We start from the raw sequence: 27,059 nt of genomic DNA on the forward strand, positions 1-27,059 counted from the left end.
GGTGTATTATTTGCTGGGAAGCTGGCCCACTTTTAGCAAGGATCTAAAAGTAGAAAGCCACCCCCCAAACACACACACACACACTGAGCCACTGATCATATCCCACTGAGGATACTGAATAACATAGATTCCTAGAAGGACTACAACTGTGAAATGTGGGACACGTTATCATACTGCCTGAGATTTGATACACTAGAAAAGTCATTATTTTGTAACAAATCTGAGTTAATACACTTCTTGCTGTTGATAACCTCCAGATATGTATACAGTGCCCAGTAGGGACAATGGTGCAAAGTTTCTAGTTTTATCCTTTACAGTACAAAATGCTAGATGTCTTTCTAAGATATGGTAAATTTGTGAGTGAGAGAGCTTCTGCCCCTAAATGGTGCTTTGTAACTTTAACTTGCCCCCTCAAGTGATGTTCTCCATTAGCAGCTTATTACTGTCCCTACCCTGTGCCTTCTTAGAATGCTTAGATTTTTTTTCATCTATAAAGGCCATTGGGTGAGATACTAAAAGGCCTAAAGTGACAGACAATCAAGCAAGAGCAGTCTATCATAAAAATGCTCCATATTCAGGCGTATAAAAAATGTAAAACCTGAATTAACTTTGGTCACACATGTACCAGTAAGGCAAGTTAATGTAAATAAAGATTCTACTATTACAGCCAGTCTGCTTTTCTTATTAACAACCGACTGACTTAACTTAACAATAAAACTGACCCACATTTTATCTACTGAAAATAAACACAACTATGAAATTCTGTCAGGCTTTATAATTTAATTTATGTTCTTCTCAGCAGTAATTAGCACTTATCTTTATGGCCACAGTGTGATCTAGGCCATATGTTGTTAATGCAGAATAAGAGTGGCTCAAGATTTTTTACAGGAGGGTATAACATCTCATTTCCTGATAAGATAATCAGCAGTTGGACTGTGCAGAGATAGTGTAAATAAATATATCTAGAGATAACTGTTGCAAAGTGTAGTATGAATGAATATCAGCTCTTGTAAAATCCCCAAATTAAAAAGAAGACAATACTCCAAAGCAGTGTAATCCATTACAAGTATAAAATATTAGTAGGAGAATAATGTTAGCCTCAAATAAAGCCACAATTCAAATGCAAAATATATGCATACAAACTCTATCAAGTAACAAATGAGATATGAACATACTTATATGAATCCAAAGTGACAGCAATGCAGAGTTTGTTTGTTTGTGTCTTTCGACTTTTCCCGGTTAGGGGTCGCCACAGCGGAACTCCGGTCCACTAATGATTGGCAGTTGATTTTTACGTACCGGCTTGCCAGGCCTGACGCACAACCTTCAACGAAGGTACGCCCATTCACGCATGTCTCCACGCAGAAGACGCTCTAGCTGAGAATCGAAGAGTATTAAGCAAATTATTTTCTAGAGGTTCAGACACTCCAGTATCAAACATTACAGAAGGTGGTTAAAAGCTAACTGTAAATGCTAATTTAGAAAACCATAGCCGTAATATTACAGGACTCTTCCACTTTCCTAATGCTACCAAATTCATAAACAGCCAAAATAAAAACTGAGGCAATATAATAATCAAATATTAGAGTAAGCATAATACTGTCAGGGCACAGTGTAAATCCTGACAGATATGCATTCAGGCCAGGTACGTACAACTTAAAACACTGAAGTATAGTAAGAAACATATTGTTGTATAGTACATGTGAGGCAAGAAACTCAAAATCCCAAATATAGATTTTTAATGTGTGTCTAACTGCATGGCCATAAGAAACTCACAGTCAAACAGACCTGTACAAACAAATATGTCCCCCCAGAGATGCTATATACACTGAAATACCTTGTGGATGAAACAGTATACAAGAAGCTTCAATGCAGCAGCAGCAGGCATAAGGCCAGAAAACAGCAGGCTGACAACCTCAAAAGCAGATTCTTCTGCCACATTTTGCTGAGTTGTTACAAGAGAAATAGCAACCCTCATCAAAGAAAATGGCAGAATAAATAACAGTTCAGTGCCAAGTATCAGTCACAATCAGTCAGACAGAACAAATCGGTTTAACTCGTCAAACACAGAAAAAAATAAAGATAATACCCACAAAGAGACATAACTGCAACCAGATTTCACCATACTGATCTTCTTAATTGAGAAAGGGACACATCGCCAAGTAAGAAGTATTTTTTTATTTTATTTATGTAGTTGTAATTTGTAAACCTCATTATCCTACTGGGTAATACACATTTTCAGAGTGGGCCAGAGGTGGAAAACACACCAGAAAAAAATAAATAAATACACAATAGACAGTGCAATGCAGTATAATAAAATACTGACAGTAGTGCAGTAATGTTCACAAATTTAACTACGTAGGAAGAGAGCTTTAGGCTCTATGTGCATACAGCTATATCAAGATACTATAATAATCACAAATAAGGAATGACGGATAAAACAGGTATTGACAATATTGTTATTACTGCGTTACACTAATCATAGAAAAGTTTCATCAATAAACAATCTGTTTTAATGTAGGGCATTCTGGTGTGTTAATTTGCAACAGTTATGGGTAAAGGTAGGTTACTATGGCTTCTGTAGATGATGGTTAGAAGTTAGGTTGTTTGCAACAGAGTTTAGTGAAAAGAAAGGAAATAAATGGATGGGAATGCAGGCATAGAATTTTATGTGGGGCTTCAGGATTTTCACTGGATTAATGAGTTGAGGTACAAACTACATGCAGTCTTGAACGTGGTCAGAGGCAAGACAGTACTTAAAATGTTCCAGAGTGATGGAAAGCACAGTTGTATAAAAACTTACCATAGCAGTAAATGTGCGACTGACCTTCACAGTATTACTAATAACTGTGATATTCTGGCAGAGATAGCCATATGTCTAGCCAGGATACCAAAGCCTCGGCATCTTCTTCTTGCTATGTAAGTCTGATGTATTGATGTATGACCAAAGCACACCAAGGCTATGAGGTACATAAATGACATACAGGGGTGAAATACCTTAGAACTTTCTTGCACCAGACCTGAAAACCAGTAAGACAACAAAGAAAGAAGGCCAACAAAAAGCACATGTCAACCAGTAGAAGGGAGAAGGAAAGGGTACCACCTCAGTCTAAAACAAAAAAGGAGAAAGAAGGATGGGATGTAATACTGCAACAGACATCAGTTAGACATCTACTGTTATGCCAAGTTCTTACACAACTGTACTATGTTCTTCTTGTGATTGCTGGTGCAGTATTACTAACAAGTGGGAAGAGTCCCAAAGTTTTTTAAATGTCCGGAGGGGGTGAATGAAGATTTGAGCTGGAAGCTAAGATGCCTTGCAAGATGGACCAAGCAAATCCAGCTCTAGAAAAGATATTGATTTTGTAATGCTTGGTAAAAGTATGTACAAAAGACCACACAGCAGCTTCTAAAATAGATCTGGAATCCATACCTTTGAAAAAGGCACCAGAAGAAGCTACAGCTCTGACTGAGTGCATATTAACCAAACCTGGAAGCTCATTACCATGGAAGAAGCAGCAGAATGGGAGGGCAGAAGAGTTCCATTTGGAAATTATCTGTTTAGAAACAGGAAGCTCCAACTTTTTGCCTTGAAAGGAAATAAAAAGCTGGTTTGATTTTCTGACACACTTGGTGTTGTCAAAATGAAACCTCAGCTGACTGTGATCAATTGAAGAATGCAAAATTCTCTCCAATGTTTTGAGGGGAAAATAAAAAGGTAGGATAATTAACAGTCTGGTTCAAATACAGCTCACTAACAAGCATAAAGGATGGGTTAGTTCTGACGAGAACCCCATTTTTATGAAAAACCAAAAAGGAAGGAAAAGTCATGAGAACTTACAATTCAAAAACCCTTTTGGCAGAAGTAAGAGCTACCAGCATGACCTCTTCCAAGTAAAAAACTTCAAGGAAGCAGAAGAAGCAGAAGAAGCATGCTCAAGTGGAGAAAGTGTTAACTTTTCTAAAACATAATTCAGGTCTCAAGGAGGAGAGATAGATTTTCTAGGGGGGGATTGAGATAAAGGACATCTCACAACATGAAGACAAAGGTGACTCAGAGGAAGGTAGGCAGAAATGGCTGACAGATGTGCTTTTATGGAAGAATATGTTAGCCCTGAAATGAGCAGCTCTCACAAGTAAAACAGAATGGTAGGGATACCCATTTGATAAGGGTCATGATTCTTAATGTTGCACCAGATAGAAAATCTATTCCATTTAGAAATGTAAGATTTTATTTTATTTAGTGGTTTTCTATTCTCATGTAATACCTGTAGCATATCCTCACAAAATAGATTGCTAAATGGAATCAAAATTTGATCCTGCAGAAGGTAAGATTCAGAGTCTGAAGGTGATGATGAATTAGAGAGCACTTTTGCTGCGTGAGCAAGTCCATCCTGTAGGATAACTTGCAATGATTTTCCTAGGGTATCTGGAATAGAAGGAAGAATCAGTGAAAGGAGTTACCAGCAAGATTCTTGGCTTGTCCTTCTTGATTTTCAGAAGAACCTGAGGAATTTAAGATAGTGAAGGGAATGGAATGCATAGAGAAATCTCCCCTTCCAGGAAAAAGACATGGTGGTCATTTTCCATGCTTCTCGGTATGGAATCCTAGAACAAAAATGCTGCTTGTTCTGATTGGAGGCAAATAAATTTATCTTTGGAGAACCCCACTGATGTGCAATCTGCAGAAAGACCTCTCTGTTTAACATCCATTTGTGAGGGTCTGCCTGGGATCTGCTCAAGTAATCTGCCACTGAATTGCTCGCCCAGGGAATGTAAAGTGCTAGTAAGGACAGGCTGTGCTGTATGGCTATGCCCCAAGCAGTCATTTCTAGTCTGCAGTGGTGGTAGGATCTTGTTCTGCCTTGCCTGTTTATGTACCACATAACTGTGGTATTGTCTGTAAATATTCAAGGAGTTACTGGAGACCAGAGATGATGCAAGGACTGTGATTCTACAATCACCACCTTCAGTCCCCTGATACTAATGTGGTCCTTCCTGTCTTTTTTTGGACTTTATCCCTTTGACTTTCACATTCATACAGCAAGATCCCCCAAGCCAGGTCTGAAGCATCCATGCAAATGTTTAGTCAATGGGGAGGAATCAGGAAGGGCACATCTAGACTCAGTGATATGTGGTTGATTCACCAGTAAAACTCCCTCTTGATGAATGACAAGAAAGGAACAGCAAAGCTCAAATAATGGCAATGCTGTGTTCAAACTGATTTGAGCTACCACTGAATCTTCTTCATGTGGAGCTTGGCCCAAGGAATCAATAGACTAGAGAAGGACAAAAAACCCAGGGCTCTCAATATCTTTCCTGCTTAGGAAACATTTAGAGGAAGAAGAAATTGGAAGTATTCCTTTACAAATGTTGTTTTGTCTGAGGAAGAAAGGCAATTATTGACATAAAAGTCACCCAGAAAGGCCAAAACATGGGAGGTAACTACATCTGGATTTTTTCTGAAGTTTGAGGTGAACCTCAGACATTGTAACAGGTTTATTTTATAAAGACAAGGTACAGAAGGAGCTTTCTACTTGTAGGAGCAGGTCATCTATTTAAGGGAAAATCCGTATTCCCTGGAGCCTGCAGAAAATAAGAATAGAACTAGACACTTTGTAAAAACTCTTGGCTCAGTGGAATGCCTAAAGGGCAAACCACAGAATTGAAAATGATATTCCAGAACAGAGAACCTTAAAAAACTTCATGTAATTTACATGACTTGGGATATTACAATTCAGAACATCAAACGTTCAAAATTTTGAGTATTCTAATATCGACCCATTTTCAGTGAATGCTGAAAATATCAAAGAAACAGAAAACCAAAATTTTTCCTAGGGAAAGAATTTGGTTGTCCATTTCTATTGCTTCGGTATTTTCAGCGCTGTGGTGGAAAGTTACGAGTCGGTTTCAGGTAAGTGTGCGATTGTGTGGACATGAGGGTTAGGGTGGGTTAGGTGAGTTAGGGTTAGGGCGCGGGTGAAGTGACTGTGCAATAGTGACGGACCTTAGGGTTAGGGTTTGGGTTAAGGTAAGTGGATAGTTAGTGGTGTATGTATAGTTTAGTGTAGGGTTAGTTGTAAGAGTTTAGGTGTATGTATGTGTGTGGATTGCTGTTTGTTTGGTGTGCTTGTGTTGTGTGTATGTGTTTTGGAACAGCAATTTTTTTCCCTAGGAAAAAATTTGCTGTTCTGAATGTTCGATGTTTTCAATTTTTGATTCCTAGGGTTCGATATTAGAACACTCGACATTTTGAATGTTTGGTGTTCTAATACAGACCCGGGATATGAAGGCAAGTATCCTTTATGTCTAAAGTTACCAAGAAAGTTTGATGCAGATTCAAGGGAAGAAGAGACTGCAATGTAAGCATTTTGAATTTTGGAATGTACAGAAATAAGCTGAGAAGGGACAAATCTAGAATGGGTCTCTATTTTCCCTCTTTCATGGAGACCAGGAAAAGCCTTGAATAAAACCCTGTCTTGCTCAGATGAGGAAAGACAAATTCTATTGTACTCTAAAGAAATAACTCCTGTAGAATTTGAGGAATTAAATGGAATTGGCTTGATGGAACAGAAAGAATGCATGATCTGTGTGGAAGGGAAAGTGAGTTCCTCATTGCTGGCTTGTCTAGCTTAGACTCACACATTGTAATTACTTGTTATAGATAGTTGTTTGACTTGTTTCTGGTACCTTTTTAGTTTTGGCTAACTAAAAACAAGTTATGTACTCACCATAACATTCCATCTGTGTTGTCTATTTTCATTCTTCCTCAACTGATGGGTTCGGATCCAATCCCTCGGATCCGACTCAGCTATTACTAAAGCTTATGGTAACCAAAAACTCTCAAGCTTCTCCCTTACCCATAATGCACCATCCCCAATTACCTCAGATCTTGTTTGCTCTCTTATTGAAAGTAAAATATGGAAATTATTATGGAGAAGCTATATCTGAAGCTTATGTTAAAAACATGAGAACATACAGGTCCACTAAGCACTCAATCTTCCAGAAGCCTTAAGGATGGGGAATGGTGGAAGAGGAGTTGAGGAAGAATTAAAATGGACAACACATATGGAATGCTATGGTCAGTACTTAACTTTTTTGTCTGATGTTGCCAATTTTCATTCTGTCCTCAAATGATGAGACAGAGTCCCAAGCTATCTAATTTCCAGGGCCGACTCAAGTAAGGATATTCCTGAGCACCATAGAACCAAAATATGCCCTTCCTCTGGCGCCCATATTTAATTTGTAATGAGTAATAAAGATATGGGGAGTAGCCCAAGTAGTTGCTGCACAGATTTCATCCATGGACACTCTGGACTGAAAAACTGAGGAAGTTGCCATTAATCTGGTGGAATGGGCTTGAACAGGTTTTGTCAGAGCAATGCCCAATTTGTTATATACAAAGGAAATGCAATTTATCCATCTAGATAGAGTAACTTTGGTAATTGGTTTACCCAATATTGCTTTTGCATATGAAACAAGCAATTGATCAGAATTTCTGATGATTTTTGTCCTATGAAAATAAAAACACAACTGTCTATGAACATCCAATAAATGTAATATGTATTCTCCATTATTAGAAAATTTGGGAAAGAATACTGGCAAATTAATCAACTGACTTACATTGGATTCTGACACCACCTTTGGAAGAATTGACAGGTTAGTATGTAAGGTAACTCTGTCCTTATGGAAAATCAAGTATGGACGTTCTGGGCACAAAGCTTGGATCTCAGAAAATCTTCTGGTCAAGGTAATGGCCACTAAGAAAATTGTCTTCCATGAAAGATATTTGAGTTTGCATGTAGGTGAAGGTTCAAAGGGAGACTGTGTAAGAGACTACAGCACAAGGTTTAGGTCCCAAGGAGAGGTAGAATCTTTAAAGGGTGGCCTTAAGAGCAGACTGCCTTTCAAAAAGACTTTGCTCAACCTATGGGATGCTAGAGAAGAACCATTTATTCCCACATGAAAATTGGAAATCACAGAAGAACTGGCTCCTTCTTCAAAAATAAGCTTTAGAAAGTCCAAGATATTTTGAATGGGGGCTGACAAAGGTTCAATATTATGGTTTTGAGCCCAAAAAACAAATCTCTTCCATTTATTGGACTATACTTTTCTGGTGGATGGTCTATGTGAGGACAAAAGGATATAAAACAACCAAACCAAATGCAGAAATGTTCAACTATTTATTATAAAAACAAAAAAGCAGAATGCAGAATGCAAAGTTTTCAGGCTTAACCCTTCCTCAGTGCTAACACACACTTTTAACCATCACAGATTTTATAAGGAATCAATTAAATAATCACATGAGACAGCCATCCAATGAAAATAGAAATAATAGGACGTGCTGGAGGGATAGATTCATCACCCAAAGACTCCCTATGCTGTGGAATAAAATCCCGGTATATGTGAGGCAGAGCACCTCGCTGGCCTTGTTCAAGAGAAATCTTGACCAATGGATGGGAGATCGCAGATATACCCCAGGGATTACCTCAGTGTCACTGCTCGACAGAGGCACAGCAAAATAATGGGTATAGTTCCCCATACTAAAGGGGTGGCGTAAGCCACAAAACTATGGGCTAGGCTTGTAAATGCCCTCGGGCAGATAGCCTAGTATGAACCTATGAACCTATGAACCTAAGAACAATTATCAATGCAAATACATTTGTTTAACACAGGTTTCAGGCTGATTGCACTATTTATTCCAGGTTAGGTATCAGCCTTCAATCTTAAAATTCAATTATATTCAATATTCTCTAAAACATTGTTCATATCTCCATCTAAGACTTTAAAACACCACATCTATCACCCTAAATGTAAATGTATGTGTGCAATCATTATCCAAAACATGTTTTGCTAGTGCATTTGTTTGAACCCCTTTTGTATATCTGACATATGATCCACTATACATTCCTTAAATTTACGACTACATTTCCCAATATAGAAACAGGAGAATTTTATGCAAGTAGATAAGTAAACTACATGAGTGGTGCTACATGTCGCATAAGAATAGAATGAATACACCTTTCCTGTTACTGGGTATGCAAATGTGATAAAATTTATGAGATCTTTACAGCAACTGCAGTTATGACAAGCAAATGTCCCAATACTATTACTAACATTATTTTCTCTCTCCACCTTAAAATCCTTGTAACATAACTTTCTTTTTAAATTATTACGATTCCTATAAGCAAAACTAGGTTCTTGATCAATCAATAAACTTAGCTCAGGCATAAGATTTTCCAATATTTTTTTTGTATTATTTTCTTAACCTCATTAGTTCTTCCATTATATGTGGTCAAATACCTGATTTTATTTCTTCTTGATGGCAGGTCCATACTTACATTTTCATCATTGTCACTTCTTGGCCCACTAAAATAAGGTCTAGCCCTCTCCTTTCTATCCTGAATCACACGAGTCATAACTTCTTAGTTTCATAGTTTCATAGTAAAGTACTAGGCTATCTGCCCTAGGGCATTTGTAAGCCTAGCCATAGTGATGTGGCTTTTGCCACACCATGAAATGGTACAAAAATGTACAGAATAAATCTAGAATACTGTGCCTCTGTCTAGTAGTGACACAATGAAGGTCCCCTTATATAATAGAATTAGTTTACTGTGCCCCTGTCTAGCAGTGACACAGATGTGACCCCTGGGGTAAACTTACGATCTCCCATCCACTCATCAAGATTTCTCTTGAAGAGAGTCAGTGAGGGGCTCTGCCTAATATGAACTGGGATCCTGTTCCAAAGCATGGGAAGCCTCTGGGTTATGAATCTATCCCTCCAGTATGTCCTATTCATACTTTTGCCGAGGTTTAAGTCTTTAGCTCTCGTGGTCCTGATGGATTTGGATTTTTTGAGGTGGAGCATGTCCATCAGATCCTGATTGGACATGGCCTTGTACGTCAGGCAGAGATCACCTCTGAGCAGGCGGTATGCTACTGAATAGAGCTGAAGTTTCTTTAGTCTGGCAGAATAAGACATATGTTGGAGACCCTTGATCATTTTGGTAAAGTACTTTTGTGGTCTCTCCAGCTGTTGCAAATGCCGGGTGAGGTACATACCAAATGGGGCATTGTACTCAATCATGGGTCTGATGAGGGAGGAATGTAGGGGTACAATGACATCCTTGGATCTGGATGTGAATCCCTTCATGATGAGGTGTGCAAGGTAGAATGTTTTTCTAACCACTTTGGCAACGTGGGTGTCAAATGAGAGGTCGCTGTCGACTTGGGTCCCTAGGTCTCTGATTACTTTTTCCGTATTCAGTAGGTTGCTGTCTGTGTGATAATTTGTGGGTACTTTGTTTTTTCCAAAAGGGATGACTACATTTTTTGGCATTTAGTTTAAGGCCGTGACTATGGCACCAGTTGTCCGTTTCAGTGAGGCCTTTTTGTAGGATGTGTGTGTCTGCTGGTGTATCGACTATGGCACCTAGTTTGCAGTCATCTGCGAACTTTGTCAGCCACAGCCCTCCCATGTTTGCTTTAACATCTGAGAAATAAATGCCGAACAAGAGGGGTCCCAGGACGGATCCCTGTGGGACACCACTTGTGACTGGCTTTGAGTCTGACATTGCTCCAGCAATTTTAACTTTATGGGTTCTGTCCTTTAGCCAGTTTGCAACCCATCTAGTGACATAAGGGTTTACTTTTAAGCTGTTTAGCTTATCTATGATGCCTGAGTGGGGTATTGTGTCGAAGGCCTTAGCCAAGTCCAGGTATGCTGTATGGACTGCTTTGCCCTCATCAATGGCTCTAGTGACTGTTTCGAAAAAGTCAACCAGGTTTAAAAGGCAGGATCTGCCCTTTACAAAGCCGAACTGGGTGGGGTCAAGTGTCTGTAGGTCCCCTATGTCTCTGTTTATGAGTTCCATAATGATTCTTTCCATAGCTTTGCAGACCAGGCTAGTTAAGCTTATGGGGCGGTAGTTTCCAGGGTCTGTAGAGGCAACCCCTTGTGGAGTGGGACCACTGTTGCTGTACACCAGTGTTCAGGTACATATCCCGAAGTAAGGCTAAGGTTAAATAGCATTTTTATGTGTGGGTTTAGCTCCTCTTGGAGTTCACGTAACACGCACCCCGGGATACCGTCAGGTCCCATTGATGCTGTGTTTTTTGCTTTGTTTAGGGCGATTCTCACTTGGACATCTGAGATGACAGGGAGGTTACATTCAGCTGGGATAAGTATTTCTTCTTTTGGGGGTGAAGGAGGGGAGAAATTTGCACTGAACCTGTCAGCCAGAATGTTAGCAATATCTGTGGGTTCAGTGTATTTTTTGTTGTTGTGAACCAACTCTGAGCATATCTGAGGGTTTCCACCCAGGTTTCTAACATAGTTGAAGAAGGCTTTGTGGTTATCTTTAGTGTCCTTAGCAATTTTTCTCTCAAAGTTTGCCTTGGATGTTTTTATGAGAGAACGTAGTTTTCTGCTAATGTTGATCAGAGATGTTTTCCCTTCATGGGATTTCGCTCTGACATGCAGTGGCTTCCTTCTTTTGTTATACAATTTGTTTATAGCTGAGGTCCACCAAACAGGACGCTTACATTTGGTGGAGAGGGACTTGGACTTGTTTGGGGTTGCATGATCCATGCATTCTTGGAGATGTCCATAGAAAGCATTTGTGAAGGATTTGGCATTGTGGGATGTGGTATCCACTGGCACAGTGGGCTTAAAGGATACCATCTCAGTCTTAAGAAGAGTGAAGTCTGCTTTTGAGAAGTTTTTCACTGTGGTCTTTTGTGCTGGGGGTGGAGGTGGGATATGTATATCCAGGGTGATTAGTTTGTGGTCAGATCTCACTAGTGAGGGGTATACTTCCAGTGTGGAGCATTTTGTCCCCATGTTTGTGATGATCAGGTCTAGTATATTATCTCCCCTAGTGGGAGAGATGACTAGTTGTTCCAGTGCATTTGAATTTATGAATTCCAGGAACCTTTGGGCTAGGGTATTAGGGCTAGAATAATGTACCCAATCTATGTTTGGGTAGTTGAAGTCTCCCAGTATGATGGTATTTTGTGATACATTCATATCCTCCAATGTCTTCAGGAAGGCTGAGTGGGGTTCTTGAGATTGGGAGGGTGGTCTGTAACATGCTACCAGTTGTATAGCAGTTTTCCCTATGGTTAGTTGCACCTGTATGGTCTCCGATGCTTCATGTGTTGCTACTAACCTGGAGGTGTGGGTGTCCTTTATGAATATGGACACTCCCCCTCCCTTTGTGGTTCGGCCCGGGTTTTGGGGCCAAAAAGCATGATACGAGGTATAGCCTGGTAGCACTGGGGTACACTCAGGAGCCTTGAACCAGGTTTCAGTTACTGCACAGACGTCGATGTTCTCCATGCTGAGGAGTGCATCAAGTGCCTGCATCTTGAGATTTAGACTTCTGGCGTTGAGCAGCATTACCCTTAGTTTTTTTCCATTTTTGTTTTCTAAGGAGGTGGGTTTGTCTTTTGAGCCTTGCCTAAAAAAGGCACTATGGGGGTGGCAAGAGCCTTAGCCAATATCCGGAAGCCCAGTGGTGACAGGTGTAAGCCATCCCTTGCGAAGCAGCGTGGCTTGTCCAACATATCATCCCAGGCAGACAGACATTGGATCCCCTTAGAATGGCTCCAGTACTTGAGCCAATTGTTAAAGCTGATCATCTTGTCTTTGTATTGTGGTATCATTCTTGGTGAGGGCAAGATGCTGCTCAGGGTCAGGGTCATACCAGCCTGGGCTACATAATCGGAGAGCTCCTCTATGTCTCTTTTCATGTAGTCCAGGGAGGTACGTCTCAGGTCATTCACACTAGCATGGACAATGACGGAGTCATATTTGTACTTGCTTTGGAGTGACCTGAGTGCGTGTGTTACGTGGCGGATCCTAGCTCCCAGTAGACAGCTCACAGTCACCTTCTCCTTGTTCAGCCTGGTCAGTGGGACATCAGTGTGTCTGACTATGGAGTCACCTATTACTAGTGTATCAGGCAAGGTGTTTGGCCTTAAGGGCTGCGATTGGTCGACACACTGATTTATTGAAGTATGTGTTGCATGTGTTTTGTTTTGAGGTGGTGGATTTTTGGATGTCTGCTTTGGGAGCCTCTGTTGTTTTGGTAAGTTTTTTATTAGAGCCTCCGAGTATGTCTTTGTGTTTTTATGTGTTTGGTTTGCAGTTGTGGTAGGTCTATGTGGGACTGGGATTGTTGTGTGTGTGGTTGCCATCTCTTCCTGTCTGGTCATGCCAGCCCTGAGTTGAGAGAGTTCAGCCTCCAGTTTGGCTATATAGTTGCATCTCTCACATGTATTTGTGTTTGTTCGGAGGAGGAGAGGGTTGTCGGTGTACATGAGACAATTGTAGCATTGTCTCAAGATACCCAGATTGACCAGCTGAACTGGAGACGACGCCAGTAATCTACCACTCGACATGCTAGAACAGTATAAGGGAGTGGTATACCTTTAAGGGAAGTGGATATTCACAGGGGTGGTAAGTAGATGTATTGCTTTACTTAGTACGAGAGTGCTTACTTAGTAGAGAAGTATTGAGAACAAGTGCTAGGCTTATAATACAGTGAGTAGTCTGGTTATACTAAGAGTAGAGCTTCCTTAAGGGAAATTTGAAGAGCAGACTTGGTGGAGCCAGAAAAAGTTTAACCTTGTTTAACCGGCGCTGCGCTATGCGCACGACCGCGCAAAGCCGTGCAAATGCGGATTTTAAACAGTGAGCTACAAAAGAGCTAGAAATGGTCCAAAACAACCAATTACTACAGCTTCTTGTGCTGAGGTCACTTCCCCCAAGGACAGGTAGGCTGCTCAAGGCTCCCCACTCCCACTGGTGAGCAAAGAAACTTTCTTCTATCCAAGTAAGGTAATGGACAACACAGGAACTACACCACAGCCCAGAATACAGCAATGCCTGTAAACTGGTCTAAACTAGTCAAGGAAGGAGGGAAAACAAGGATTATTTTTTTGTTTTTTTGGTAGAAACACACAGAAAATGCAGAAACAGTGATAAATTAGTTACACAGGCTAGCACACTTTAGTGGGCAGCCACCACAGCTAAATTAAACAAACAAACAAGCAAACTTTCGATCAAATTCGACTAAAATGTAACTTTAAGTGCAGAAAATAATGCAGCAATCAGTTAAAAAACAGTTCAGGCTAGTTCAAGGTAAGCTACAGAAGCTATTTCAAGTGAAAAAAAGCAAAGATACTTAAATCCAGAAGGTAGTCGCTTTTCTGAGTTCCCTGCTGCTAGGGCCACTCTGTAAACCCACGTGGAGCTTGTCTGCGCAGTATAGCCAGAAAAAAATGCCCAGAGGTGGATTTTAAACAGTGAACTACAAAAGAGCTAGAAATGGTCCAAAACAACCAATTACTTCAGCTTCTTGTGCTGAGGTCACTTCCCCCAAGGACAGGTAGGCTGCTCAAGGCTCCCCACTCCCACTGGTGAGCAAAGAAACTTCCTTCTATCCAAGTAAGGTAATGGACAACACAGGAACAACACCACAGCCCAGAATACAGCAATGCCTGTAAACTGGTCTAAACTAGTCGAGGAAGGCGGGAAAACAAGGATTATTTTTTTGTTTTTTTTGGTAGAAACACACAGAAAATGCAGAAACAGTGATAAATTAGTTACACTGGCTAGCACACTTTAGTGGGCAGCCTCCACAGTTAAATTAAACAAACAAGCAAACTTTCGATCAAATTCGACTAAAATGTAACTTTAAGTGCAGATTTTAAAATAATGCAGCAATCAGTTAAAAAACGACTTCTTGTATAACAATACTACTATATCCACGTTCTTTAAACTCATCAGCCATTTCAATCATTTGGTCCTCACACTGAATACTAATGATAAACAATCTACTGACTCTAGTGAACTGACTTTTAACTATTCATTTAAAAACACGGGAAGCACGCATGCTTCTCCTGTGGGTATATCTATTTACACACATTTGTTTTCTATGAACAGTGGTGGTAATAGCCCCTATACTTTCATTTTTGTTCTTATTTAATTGAATATCTAAATAGGTAATTTGTTCATCAGAACAGTTCACTTTAAACCTTAAGAAGTCACTGGTACTACTCAGGTATTCCACATATTCTTACACAATACTCATTCAGAATCACCATGAAGAGGGAATTAATATCAAGTGTGACCAACATTTCTTTAGATATATTTAATTTTCTTACAGTGCCTTGTCTTGTGACTCCATTAATATATGGTTTATCAAAAATACATAAATCTATGACCTACCCCCTAAGAGACCTATAGTCTTGGGGAGGGGTTAGGTCACAGAACCACTATCAATTTATGTACAGTCAATTTTAAGCAAGTATCTTGTACACTCTAACAGTTATATTAAATACTCAGGAGATTTTCTTTCTAAATTGTATGACTGGTATGATGAAAATATGGTTAATTATTTTTTATTGGTCACACTTTATATTGATTCCCTCTTTAAGTTGATTCCGAATGAGTATGGTGCAAGTGCCATATGTAATTTTATTTGTACTAAAACCAATATGGTGGGGAGAACTATTGAAAATATTTGTCAATTAAATGAGACAATACTCACAAAAATATATTTATTTTTGATCAACAACCATATTTACAGATTCCAGGTTTGGCCATGGTTACCCCAATGACCAACACACATGCCAATTTAGTCCTAAGTGAGTGGGAAGAAGAATTTATATTTAGCGAGAGAGAAAAGTTATGAATGGGAATGTCCTATTTTAAAAGCAGTTTGTAGATGATTGCATCCTAATATGGAAAGGGAAAGAGGAAAGTTTAAAAGAATACGTGGAATACCCGAGTAGTACCACTGACTTTTTAAAGGTAAAAGTGAACTGTTCTGATGAACAAATTACCTATTTAGATAGTCAATTAAATAAGAATAAAAAATGAAAACACAGGGACTATTACCACCACTGCTCATAGAAAACAAGTGCATGTAAATAGATATACCCATAGGAGAAGCATGCATGCTTCCCATGTTTTTAAAGAGATAGTTAAGTAGATTAAATACTGATGATAAATAGTGTGAGGACCAAATGACTGAAATGGCCGATGAATTTAAAGAATGGGGATATAGTAGTACTGTCATACAAGAAGTTATGAATCATGGGATTGAGGATAGAAAAGACGGGGCAATACCTTATTTTAGTGGACCAAGGAGTGCTAATGATGAAAATGTGAGTATGGACCTGCCATCAAGAAGAAATAAAATCAGATATTTGACCACATATAATGGAAGAACTAATGAGGTTAAGAAAATAATACAAAAATAATTGGAAAATCTTAACAGCTATGCCTGAGCTAAGTTTATTGATTGATCACGAACCTAGTTTTGCTTATAGGAACTGGAATAATTTAAAAAGAAAGTTATGTTACAAGGATTTTAAGGTAGAGAGAGAAAATAATGTTAGTAACAGAATTGGGATATTTGCTTGTCATAATTGCAGTTGCTGTAAAGACCATTAACAGGGAAGGTGTATTTATTCTATTCTTATGCCACATGTAACACCACTCATGTAGTTTACTTATCTACTTGCATAAAACGGTCCTGTTTCTATATTTGGAAATGTAGTCATAAATTTAAGGAGCGTATAGTGGAACATACATCAGACATACAAAGGGGGGTCCGAACAAACGCACTAGCAAAACATGTTTTGGATAATGATTGCACACATAAATTTAGGTTTGGGGTGATAGATGTGGTGTTTTTAAGTCTTGGGGGGGAGATATGTATAATGTTTTAGAGAATATTGAATATAATTGGATTTTAAGACTTAAGGCTGATGCCTATCCAGGACTGAATAGTGCAATCAGCCTGAAACCTGTTTTAGTAAAAAAACAAATGTATTTGCATTAATGATTGTTCTTATTTCTATCTTCATTGGATGGTTTTGTCATGTGATTATCTAATTATTTAATGGATTCCTTATAAAATCTGTGATGATTAAAAGTTTATGTTAGCACTGAGGAAGGGTTAAGCTCAAAAGCTTTGCAATTGTGCATTCTGTTTTTTTTATTTTTTTATAATAAATAGTTGAGTGTTTCTACATTTTGTTTTCCTTATTTTGTATTTACTGGTTTACCAAATTTAGTTTATCACAGTTTTTCCTTTTTTTGTGAGGACAAAAGGATATGACAGACAGGAGAAGACAGCATGGGTTGTCTGGCTACTAATGGAACTGGAGGAACCAGGCAGCCAGCACAAGATTCACTATGTCTGGATATATCATGCCTGTTGGGTGAGACAGGATGTCTGGAGTTGGATCCAGAAACCAAGGTGGTTGAATCAGTTGAGGCCAAAGGAAGGGAAACCAAATTTGTCAAGGCTAATAAGGGGCAATGAGGATGACCTTGCTCTTCAACCTTGCAGTTTTCTGAAGAAATTTGGGAATTAATGGAGTGGGAGGATATGCATAAAGGAGAGCGAGGGGGGGCTCATTATGAAGTAGAGCTTCCATTGGCGGGATTAGGCCAAAGTAGCTGCTGCATTTATTGTTCAGGGGGATGCAAATAGATTGGAGCATGGGTGGCCCCATTGTCAGAAGATCATGTTCCCAATCTTTTTGTTGAGGGACCATTCATGAGGTAGAAGAATGCTCTTGCTCAATTTGTCTGCTATCACATTTGACTTCCCCGGAATGTGCGTTGCTAAAAGAAAGCGGTTGGAATACATCACCCACTTCTACCCTCTGAAAGCTTCTTGACACAATGGGTAGGATTTGGTTCCTCCCTGTTTGTTGATGTTCTAGACGACTGGCATGTTGTCTGACTGTACTGCAACTGTCCTCAAAGGGAGAGCATTCTAAAATGCTTCCAATTCTGACAGCACTGCTCTCATCTCCAGGACATTTATATGCAAATTGGCCTCTTCAGGGGACCAGGTGCCTTGGACTGTCTTTCCCAGATAATGCCCCCCCTCAGCTGGGAAGCATCTGTGGTCACTACGCCTTTGGGCTGAGGGGGAATGAATGCAAGACCTTGTAGACCTGGTCTGAATGAAACCACTATTTTAGATCTCTCTTGCAGATGCGATTGATTCTTTTCTTGGCAGACACTGGTTGATAAAGAATCAACAACAAAGTAGTTAACATCCATTGTAGAATTGTCATGTAAAACCTGGTGAGTGATGCTAAGGTTATTGCTACCGCTATCGATCCCACAGCCTGAAGGACCAGTTGAGCTGAAATTGAGGTGCTGCATATACTCTTTTTAACTTGAAATCTTACGGTCTGAACTCTCAGGAATGAAAGAGAAGCAATGGTTTTCTTTGTAATGAGAATAGCTGCTATAAACTCTAAAGTCTGAGTCAGTTATAGATGTCATTTGTCATAGTTTATAGTAATCCCCAGTAGACAGCAAGTCTGGAGAACCAAGTCTCTTGCACATATGAGTTGATGTCTGGTTGAAATGGTAATGGGCCAGTCATCTAGATATGGAAACACTTATAATTCTTGCAGTCTAAGGTGAGCTGCTACTACTGCCATGCACTTGGTAAACATCATGGGGGCTGTGGTGAGTCCAAAGGGCAGTACTCTGAATTGATAATGGCTGGCTCCCAGCCAGAATAAGTACTTTCTGGATTGTCTGTTCATCTTTATGTGATAGTACACATCCTGAAGGTCTATAGAGCCCATCCAGTCATCCTTGCCCATGGGAGAATAGACCTAATCAGGACCATTCGAAACTTGGTTCTTTAAACCGTCTTACTTAGTTTGGACAGATCCAAAATTGGTCCCCGTCCCCTGTTTTCTTTGGCTCTAAAAAAAATCTTGAGTAAGTTCTGGATTCTATCTGGTCTGGTGGACCCCTTGGATGACTCTTTTTTCTAGCAGCTTTTGTATTTGAATTGCTACTTGTTCCCTCAGACTGGGTAGAACATTGGGGATTTTGCTTGGGATTGAAGGAGAAAGGGGAAAGTGTATATCTTCTGGAAATGATCCTCTGCACCCAAGTATCTTTTGTTATATCTAGCCAGTCTCTCTGGTGCAGGGATAAACATCCCCTGACTGTCTCCAGAGGTGGACAATCTGGCCTCCTTTCAGGAACACTGGTCAGGTTTGTCAAATAAAGATTCTCTGGAAACCTGGATCTGTGGGCTTCCTCTGCCATGGGGGTGTTTTCATCCATTCAAGTTCCCTCTTCTGCCTCTGGGGGAACCTCATCCACATGTGTCTTGAAAAGGCTTCTGAGACTTCTTGAACCACATTTTTTGACCACCTCATTGATTCCTGGAAAAGGTTCTTTGAGGAGTCGAAAAATGGTTGTCCATGGCAGACAGGGTCTTTCCATCCTTTTCACACGTGGAGAGAGTGTCTTTTAACTTGGGGCCAAATAAAGATGTTTTGTCAAAGGAAGCCTTGAAAGGTTCCACAATTTCACATTGGCACATCCAGGTGTGTCTCCTTATGGAAACACCTGAATCCATTGTCCTTGAGGTTCCTTCCGCTACATGTAAATCAACATCATGGATGAACTGGATATGGACTGTATGGTCATAGGTTGAGAAATAACAGATGCCTGAACTTCATCAGAAGGAGCACCTGAGAGGTGTTTGATAACTCCTTGATCAAATCCCTCTTGAAACCTAGTAAAGTGTGCCAAATAATTCGGAGACCTGAAACTGAAGGTTGCTGAAGTATAGACACGCTTCCCAAATCTGTCCATCTCCTACGACTCCCTACTGTGGGGATGGACAGTGGAACTTTCCTCAGCTAGTTCTTTTTTGGTGGCTGTCACAAAGACCATGGCATCAACATGAACTATGACAGTGTCGTAGGGGGAAGAAATATACTAACAACAGTATCTAAGAGGTACAGAAAAATATACTAAAGACATAAGAAAATATAAGAAATTGTAAGAAACCACAAGAAATCTACAGACAAAGGTAAGGGAAAGAATATAAAAGTTTTTTAAATAAACTTTGTAAGAAAATATGAAACTTATCTGATGTACGCTTGAGAGTTATGGAAGACCACGTCTTTTGCTTGAAGCGGCAAATGAGATCTGGGATACTTGGGGTTGGTACGTTATGGGTAAGGGTGAAGCTCAAGAGGTTTTGGTTGCCAAGAGCTTTAACAATGGGTGAGTCAGATCCAAGAGATCAGATCCAAACCTATCAGTTGAGGACAGAATGAAAATTGACAACATCAGATAGTGTGTTTTTATATTAAGAAAAAGGGGACTGCATTTTTAGTTGCAGTAGAAAAGTAACTTGTTCTGTCCGAGTTGGGAAATGCGCAGTGAGGCTTAAACTGAGACTGTTCAATTGGCCAGAAAATATTTTAGTTGGGTTAGTCACTTTTCATTGACTCTAAAATTCAGCAAATTTGTGTGGCCCTGTCAAGTTCCAAAGATCTCTCAAACACTTGGCATCCTCGTCTGTGTTCTTAAGAGAATTTGGCTTACATTTGGTGCCATTAAGGCTCAGAAAAGTACTTTAAATTGAAATATGTCACTTTTCTAAGCTATTTCAGAAGAAGACTGCTGTTCTTTTCCTAAATCATTTCTTGCATCTTTCTGTACTTCATCACTTTAGTCTGTATTTGCCTCTCCTTGGGTCTGCCTACAGATAGTGTGCTTTGAAATCACTTTAAACCACAAGTTCCCTATTGCTGGTTTGTCTGCCTTAGAAAAACATTGTAACTATTTGCCATAGCTAGATGTTTGATTTGTTTCCGGAGCCTTTTCACTTTTGACTAACTAAACTGTGTTTTTACATAAGAAGACTGAAACTGCAATTCTAATGGCAGTAGAAAGGAAGCCTGGTCTGTCCAAATTGGAAACACATAGAGAGGCTTAAAGTGAGATCTTTTCATTGGCCAGAGGACTTTTTAGTTGGTTAAGTCACTTTTCTTTGAGTCTACAAATTCTTCTTCTCATCATGCAGTGAGCTTTAGCAGTGTCTTATATGAAGTCAGGCATGTAGAAATTACATTTTCCCTATAAAGCTTACCCTGTAACTTTACGCAGTACTTGGTTGCATAAAGAGCAAATTGTTTGTATGCTGAGAAGAACTGCACTATGAATTCAGTCATACATAGCCTAGATGCAGTTTCTACCCTCACATCTCCCAAGTTAGCATGCTCTAACTCCCTCCTGCACCACCACTTTGTAGTTCACCTACAAAACCCTGACAATATACATAGGCACTTTTCCAATTTCTCCCCTACCAGCTTGATAAATATAGGCATCCTGAAACAATGACAAAATTCTCTCATGTTCAATGATATAGAATTAATCCTTAAAGAAACAGATACAGTATACGAGAGATATATGTAATTACACAATGTCAGTGAAGGCAAGTCTCTCATACAAAATCACTCAAAATACCAGTCAAGTTGTCAGTAACATAAGCTTTACAACCACCATACATAGTACTGACGCAACACATAGACCAACATATGCTGAGGCACTTAAATGCAACCTTCCTAAATCCCAAATACCTCCTAGACATTCATCCTACAAAAAGAATCCTCAGCAACTTCAAAACAATACTGAATAACCAGCACAACACATACAGCCACACCCTTTAGATCCTCAACTACGAACCTTACAAGACAAGACAACATACTACCTAATATTTTAGTTAAAGGAGATTCCAATGTGAGACATACAGATGTCTCACTCACCAGCCCGACAAAGGAGAAACTTTCAAATATTGGCTAAAACACTGTCCTCCCCTATACTGTCTTTGCAATGCCAAACTGACAAACCTTCCAACATAAAACCAACCCAAGGGAATCTGAATGTGTTACTCCTCAATGCCAGGAGCATAAACATAAAAATCCACTCCCTCTTGGTTCTCCTCACTATGGAAATGTGGACACCTGTGCAGTTACTGAGACACGGTTTAAAACCTCGGAGACCACACATACATTGTAAGGTTTCAATGCCTTACGCACATTTAGGCCAGCTACTGCACAGTCAGGGACCAAAGGTGAAGGGGTCTGAATCTATATCAGCAACAACATGCAAAGCCATGGAATGAATTATCATGCAAATAATCAACTGGACCCAACTAAGTCTGGCTTTGTCAAGGGAAGGTCATGCCTACTTAACCTGGTGAACTTCCTTGAGAAGGCCCCCAAGGCAATAGATGAGGGGGGAAATGGTGCATACCACCTTCATGGACCTGTCTAAGACATTCAATACAATATCCCACTCAGGTATAGTTGACAAACTCACTGAACTGGGCATAAACCCCTACATCACTCAGTGGATTGCAAGCTGGCTCACAGATAGGACCCAGGAAGAATGGATTGGTGATACCATCACCACTAACTGGCTGGTCACCAGTGGGATACCTCAGGATCCCATGCTGGGACTGCTATTTGGCATCTACTTCCTAAAGTTAAAGGCTAATGTCAAGGACAATTTAACTGACCAAGTTCACAGATGACTGCAAACTGGGAACTATCACAAATTCCCCCTGTGGCATAAATATCTTACAAGAGAGTCTAACACAGACAGATGACTGGTGCCAATGTCATGGACTAAAACTCAATGCTAAGAAATGTGTTATTAACCCTTTTGGGAAAACCACCACTCAAGCTAATTATGGCATCCATAAGACACCCTTAATAATTCACCTGGTAGTCAAGGATCTGGGAACATATGTCAATAGTAATCTAGCCTTTGACCAACATGTTGCTAAGGTAGTAAGACAATCATTCTATGTTGCCCAATTTACAAGTATGAGCTTGGCATCAAGGTCCAAGGAAGTCATAGTGACACTTTATTCAGCTCTTATCAGACCTGTCACTGCATATAATGCCCCCTTTGCCACGTACCTGATCAGACATATGCAACAGATGGAGCAAACATGGACGTTTCTTACCAAGAGAATCCAGAGTACAAACATACTGCCCTATACAAATTGCCTTAAAGCCCTATCACTATAATCTTGTCTTCTACATGTTACTGAGAGGTTACTTATGCCTGACATACAAGGCATCCTTGCATCCAGCTCTGATGGACCTTTTGCACATCCACAAAATGAACATAATCAGAAAACTAGATCCAAGAATTAAAATTTTGCTTGTGACATAAATAAGATATGTTGGTGAGACAAATATGTGTTTCAGAGGTTTCCCATGCTCTGGAACAGGCTCCCCATCCATGTGAATCTGAGTCCATCCCTAACCCTATTTAAGTGTAACCTTGAAGAATGGATGAGAAATCAGAAATTCACCCTGGGTCTGAACCCCCCCCCCATGTCTCTGCTAGACAGAGGAACCCAGTAATAACAAGACTAGCATAGCTCCCCCACACACAACTTCTACAAACTTCCTAACATACCCCTTCTTAACAAATGCCCATAATTCATAGAGGTGAAACTGGGTTGGATTTCATGGCTAGGCTTATGAAGGACCTGGTGATCATTAGCCTAGTATATACCTAAGAACCTATGGATCCAGAATTGCAAGACAGAAATCTTAAAATTGCAGGCATAAATACCATATATAAAGTTTAGATAGATGCAGCCAAAATAAAGGATTTTGAAGCTCAAAAATAAAATTTTGACAAAACCTGTGCCAGCAATTTTTAATTAGGTATGGTAGATTTCAGTATTTAAAGATACTGGCAGGAAACCAGTACTTCACCTCCCAGCTGACATTTCTAAGTTTTTACTCATGTTCAGTGCAATATTTCATTTTATACTTACTGAGATACAGAAGAGATATCTGCTATGTATGAGTTGATCAGTGATTGCACTTTGGAAACTTCATAGTAAGTGGTGTATGCTTTTTTATGTGCTTTAGCTATAATTCTATGGTTCATAGCTATAACTGATCTTTAGGTAGTATAGGAGCACACATTATCTTATAGATTGTTAATTCTTGGATTTGGATGTACACCTCCTGCTTGAAGGTAGTCTGATTTTTTTTTCTGGAATAAGAACTTGAATCAGTAAATGGATACTTCAAGTTCATACCCATGAATATAGAGCTTGCGTACAGTTTAGTGCAAAAGTTAGCAAATAATGCTTCCAACTGATTAGTAATAGGGAGGGAAGTGTCCCATTGTTTGGGCATGAGGGACTTTCATGAATGCACCTGCTGCCATGTGTAGGTGTCAGATGTAAAACTGCAGGTGACAAGATGGAAGGGAAGAAGCCATTACAAAAGTATGGTTATAGGGTGTGATATGATGTTATTGGTGTAAATAGGTCAATCTAGATCATAAAAAAGTTGAGTTTAAATCATATGATTATCATTAATTAATGCAGATGCATCACTGCAGAATTAGGAGGAATGACACAGCCATGCAGGAAGGATCAGTAAATGGTGTATTGAGCAGGGAGCACATGGAATGCTAATATTAGTACATTATAATAATAGCAAGCAGGCATGATAACAATAACAAAAAAAGATCTGTACTGTAGGGAACTGCACTGCAATGCATTGCAGGTGGAAATGGGTGAAAAGATTGTGATGAAGTATGCAGAAAGCCTTTAAAGTACTATTATATTTCGATAGAAAATACCGGAGTTAAAATGAAGATGTGCAAACAATAGGCATTCTGTGGGACTGTTGCTCTCTTCTGTGAGTGAGATAAGCCAGTTGACACTGGTTCTCCAGTCTCCACCAAGGATCATAAATGGAGCATGTATGCTTGGACATGTATCCCTCCACCTTCCACCTGAGAGAAATGACTGCACTCAGCAGCTTCAGTTGTTCCCACCCCAAGTTAACTCCTCTATTTCCAGGACCTGTAACCCATCACAGCTCATTTGGGGCATAATTAGGGCTGTTTTCCTCTATGCTTTTGAGCCATAAACTGTGTGGCAATTTTACTGTCTAGAAAGGACGAGTTTCAACAGACAATTAAATAATTGCCAGACAGAATAATAATTTGTTCTTGACTGGTCTGACTGATGATGTAAACAATGGGTAAACTTATATTTTGAGTTACTCATAATGGCACTGAGGATTCAGTCACGGGCATGGGATCTGATATCAGGAATTTTGGAATGCATTAATCAGTTTAACTAATTTTACTGCACAGACACATCAAGGTGGCCTCTATAAACTTCCCCTTTTAAGTACAAACTTGCCAAAGCTGGGGAAAACACGAGAATCAGTATTCTCATCATCATTCACTTCAGTCATGGCAGATTCAGTTAGAAATCCCTAAGGTTTCTTCTTGCATTTGGACTTCCTTGCCATCTTTAAAGCAGAAGAGTCTGAAGATGAGGAAGACATTCTTTTCTTGGCTAAAGCTGTCCCTGGGTAATGCAGAAGGTTCTGGGTCTGTGACTCTTGCATGACGGTTTGCATGGCATATGGTTAAAGTAGAAGGTGTTTCCAGACTGGTAGTTAATTCCCGCATTGAAACTGAGTATGACATCAGGGGGGTGCCACAGCAATGATATTTGTAAGTTTGGAATGAATACAGATACTGAAATCTACATTGGCCCTGATATAATCTAGGTTAAGGTGTCCAGCAATGGACCTAGTAATTCAAAAATGGCCACCAAAAAGGAAGAGACTGATGTTAGCACCAACCGCTTGAGCCTGAGCACTAATCCCAGGGCTCCCATCTAAACCAGGGGATTCATTGTCTGAGAAAGACAGTTACTGTTGAAATCAGCACTGAAACACTAACTACCAATGTTGGCTGTAGTTATCAGCTCTGCTGTTTAACAAGTCAACTCCTGTACCCTCTTCAGAGAATTTCTCATATCAGTATACATCTATTAATTTCCTTCTAATCTCATACTATCTCTTTTGTGCACCTGTAAATGCTCATGATGCATAAACAACTGGTCTATACTCCTGTAGGATCACAATTTCTACACCATTCTGATTGCATCTTCATAAGTAAGGCCCTGTAGCATACCTGGACCAATGTGAGTAAAACACTGAAAACACATGCTTTAAGTTTTGACAGATCCTTGTCTCATTTTAGAATATTGTATAAACAAACATTATACTAGGAGAATAAAGCAGGGAATGGGAGTGAAGAAGGAGGATTTACCTGATCTTTTTATCAGCCATTTAATTAGGCCAGAAACTGGTTATAAATTAAGTGTTTATATTATGATAATTTTAAATATTCTTGATTGCCTTCCCTTGATGTCCTCACTTCCTTCTCCAGTGTTTCTGTAAATAGAAGACAAAATATGCAATATGTCAACAATAGCACACATAAATGAGCCACTATCACAGCATAAGAACAAGATTTAATGTTGATCAACAAGCAAACATAAGAGGTTGATATTAATCATGTAAACTAATCCTACTGTTTACTGAATTACTGACTGCTCTAGCTGCACTGTCATCAAAGTTGGGGAGTAAGTGGATCCCAAACATTCGTGGCAGCAGTATGCTTGGAAATTTTCTATGCGAGACTATGGAAAGTGTGAGGCCAGGGACACCAGCCTTCCACTTTTCACATAAAACTACTGGATAATTCCTAATTTGGTCTACCTGAATATTGGAAAACACATTTTCTATGAATTAGGCAAGAACATTCATTGAGCATGACATTGTATTACAAGTAGTAAACATAAAAATGAATCTTTCAGTTTACATTAGTGACTGTGTTGAATTTAGAATGTTTTAAATCTGCATATACAGATACATTAAGAAATTATGATAACATTATGGTAAGGGTAACACATTTCACTTACGGCTTATTGTTATAATTTCAGGATACAATCTCATAAAAATGACAAGATATTATTTAAGATCTATAAATCACTGCCTTGTATGTGAGCTTCAAAACAGCTGTCCTCAGTAAAGTGTTCATGCTTCTTTCTTCACTGTGGCTTTCACGGTCGTCTCTGACAAAATAATGCCATATACTAAAAACACCATGACATTAAATGCATCCATCTATCCATGCACCAGTTATCTAAGCTGTTTGTTTTGGTTAGTGTTGCAGTAGGAGGAAGCAAAATAGGGCAATCCAGAAATCCCTATCTGCAGTAGCAATATCCAGTTCATCCTGTGGAATTCCTAGGTCTTCCCAGGCAAGATGAAAGATATAATCCATCTGAAGTATCCTGCTCTGACACAAGACTTCCTCCTAGGGGGTTCTGACTGGCATACCTTCC

General features: G+C 39.6%; 1 protein-coding gene across 1 annotated transcript in view; it reads right to left on the reverse strand.

The window, feature by feature from the left end:
• SLC25A22 (solute carrier family 25 member 22) overlaps positions 1 to 27,059 on the reverse strand; it is a 1,136,472-nt gene that overhangs the window by 1,002,023 nt on the left and 107,390 nt on the right. The window contains exon 2 of the mRNA XM_044059339.1: positions 25,979 to 26,103. Coding sequence (XP_043915274.1) covers positions 25,979 to 25,998 — 20 coding nt within the window. The 5' untranslated portion in view covers positions 25,999 to 26,103. The remainder of the gene's footprint in view (positions 1 to 25,978; positions 26,104 to 27,059) is intronic.

This window comes from Protopterus annectens, chromosome 17.part0 (genome assembly GCF_019279795.1).
Source record: "Protopterus annectens isolate FY-2018-M chromosome 17.part0, PAN1.0, whole genome shotgun sequence".
NCBI lineage: Eukaryota > Metazoa > Chordata > Ceratodontiformes > Protopteridae > Protopterus > Protopterus annectens.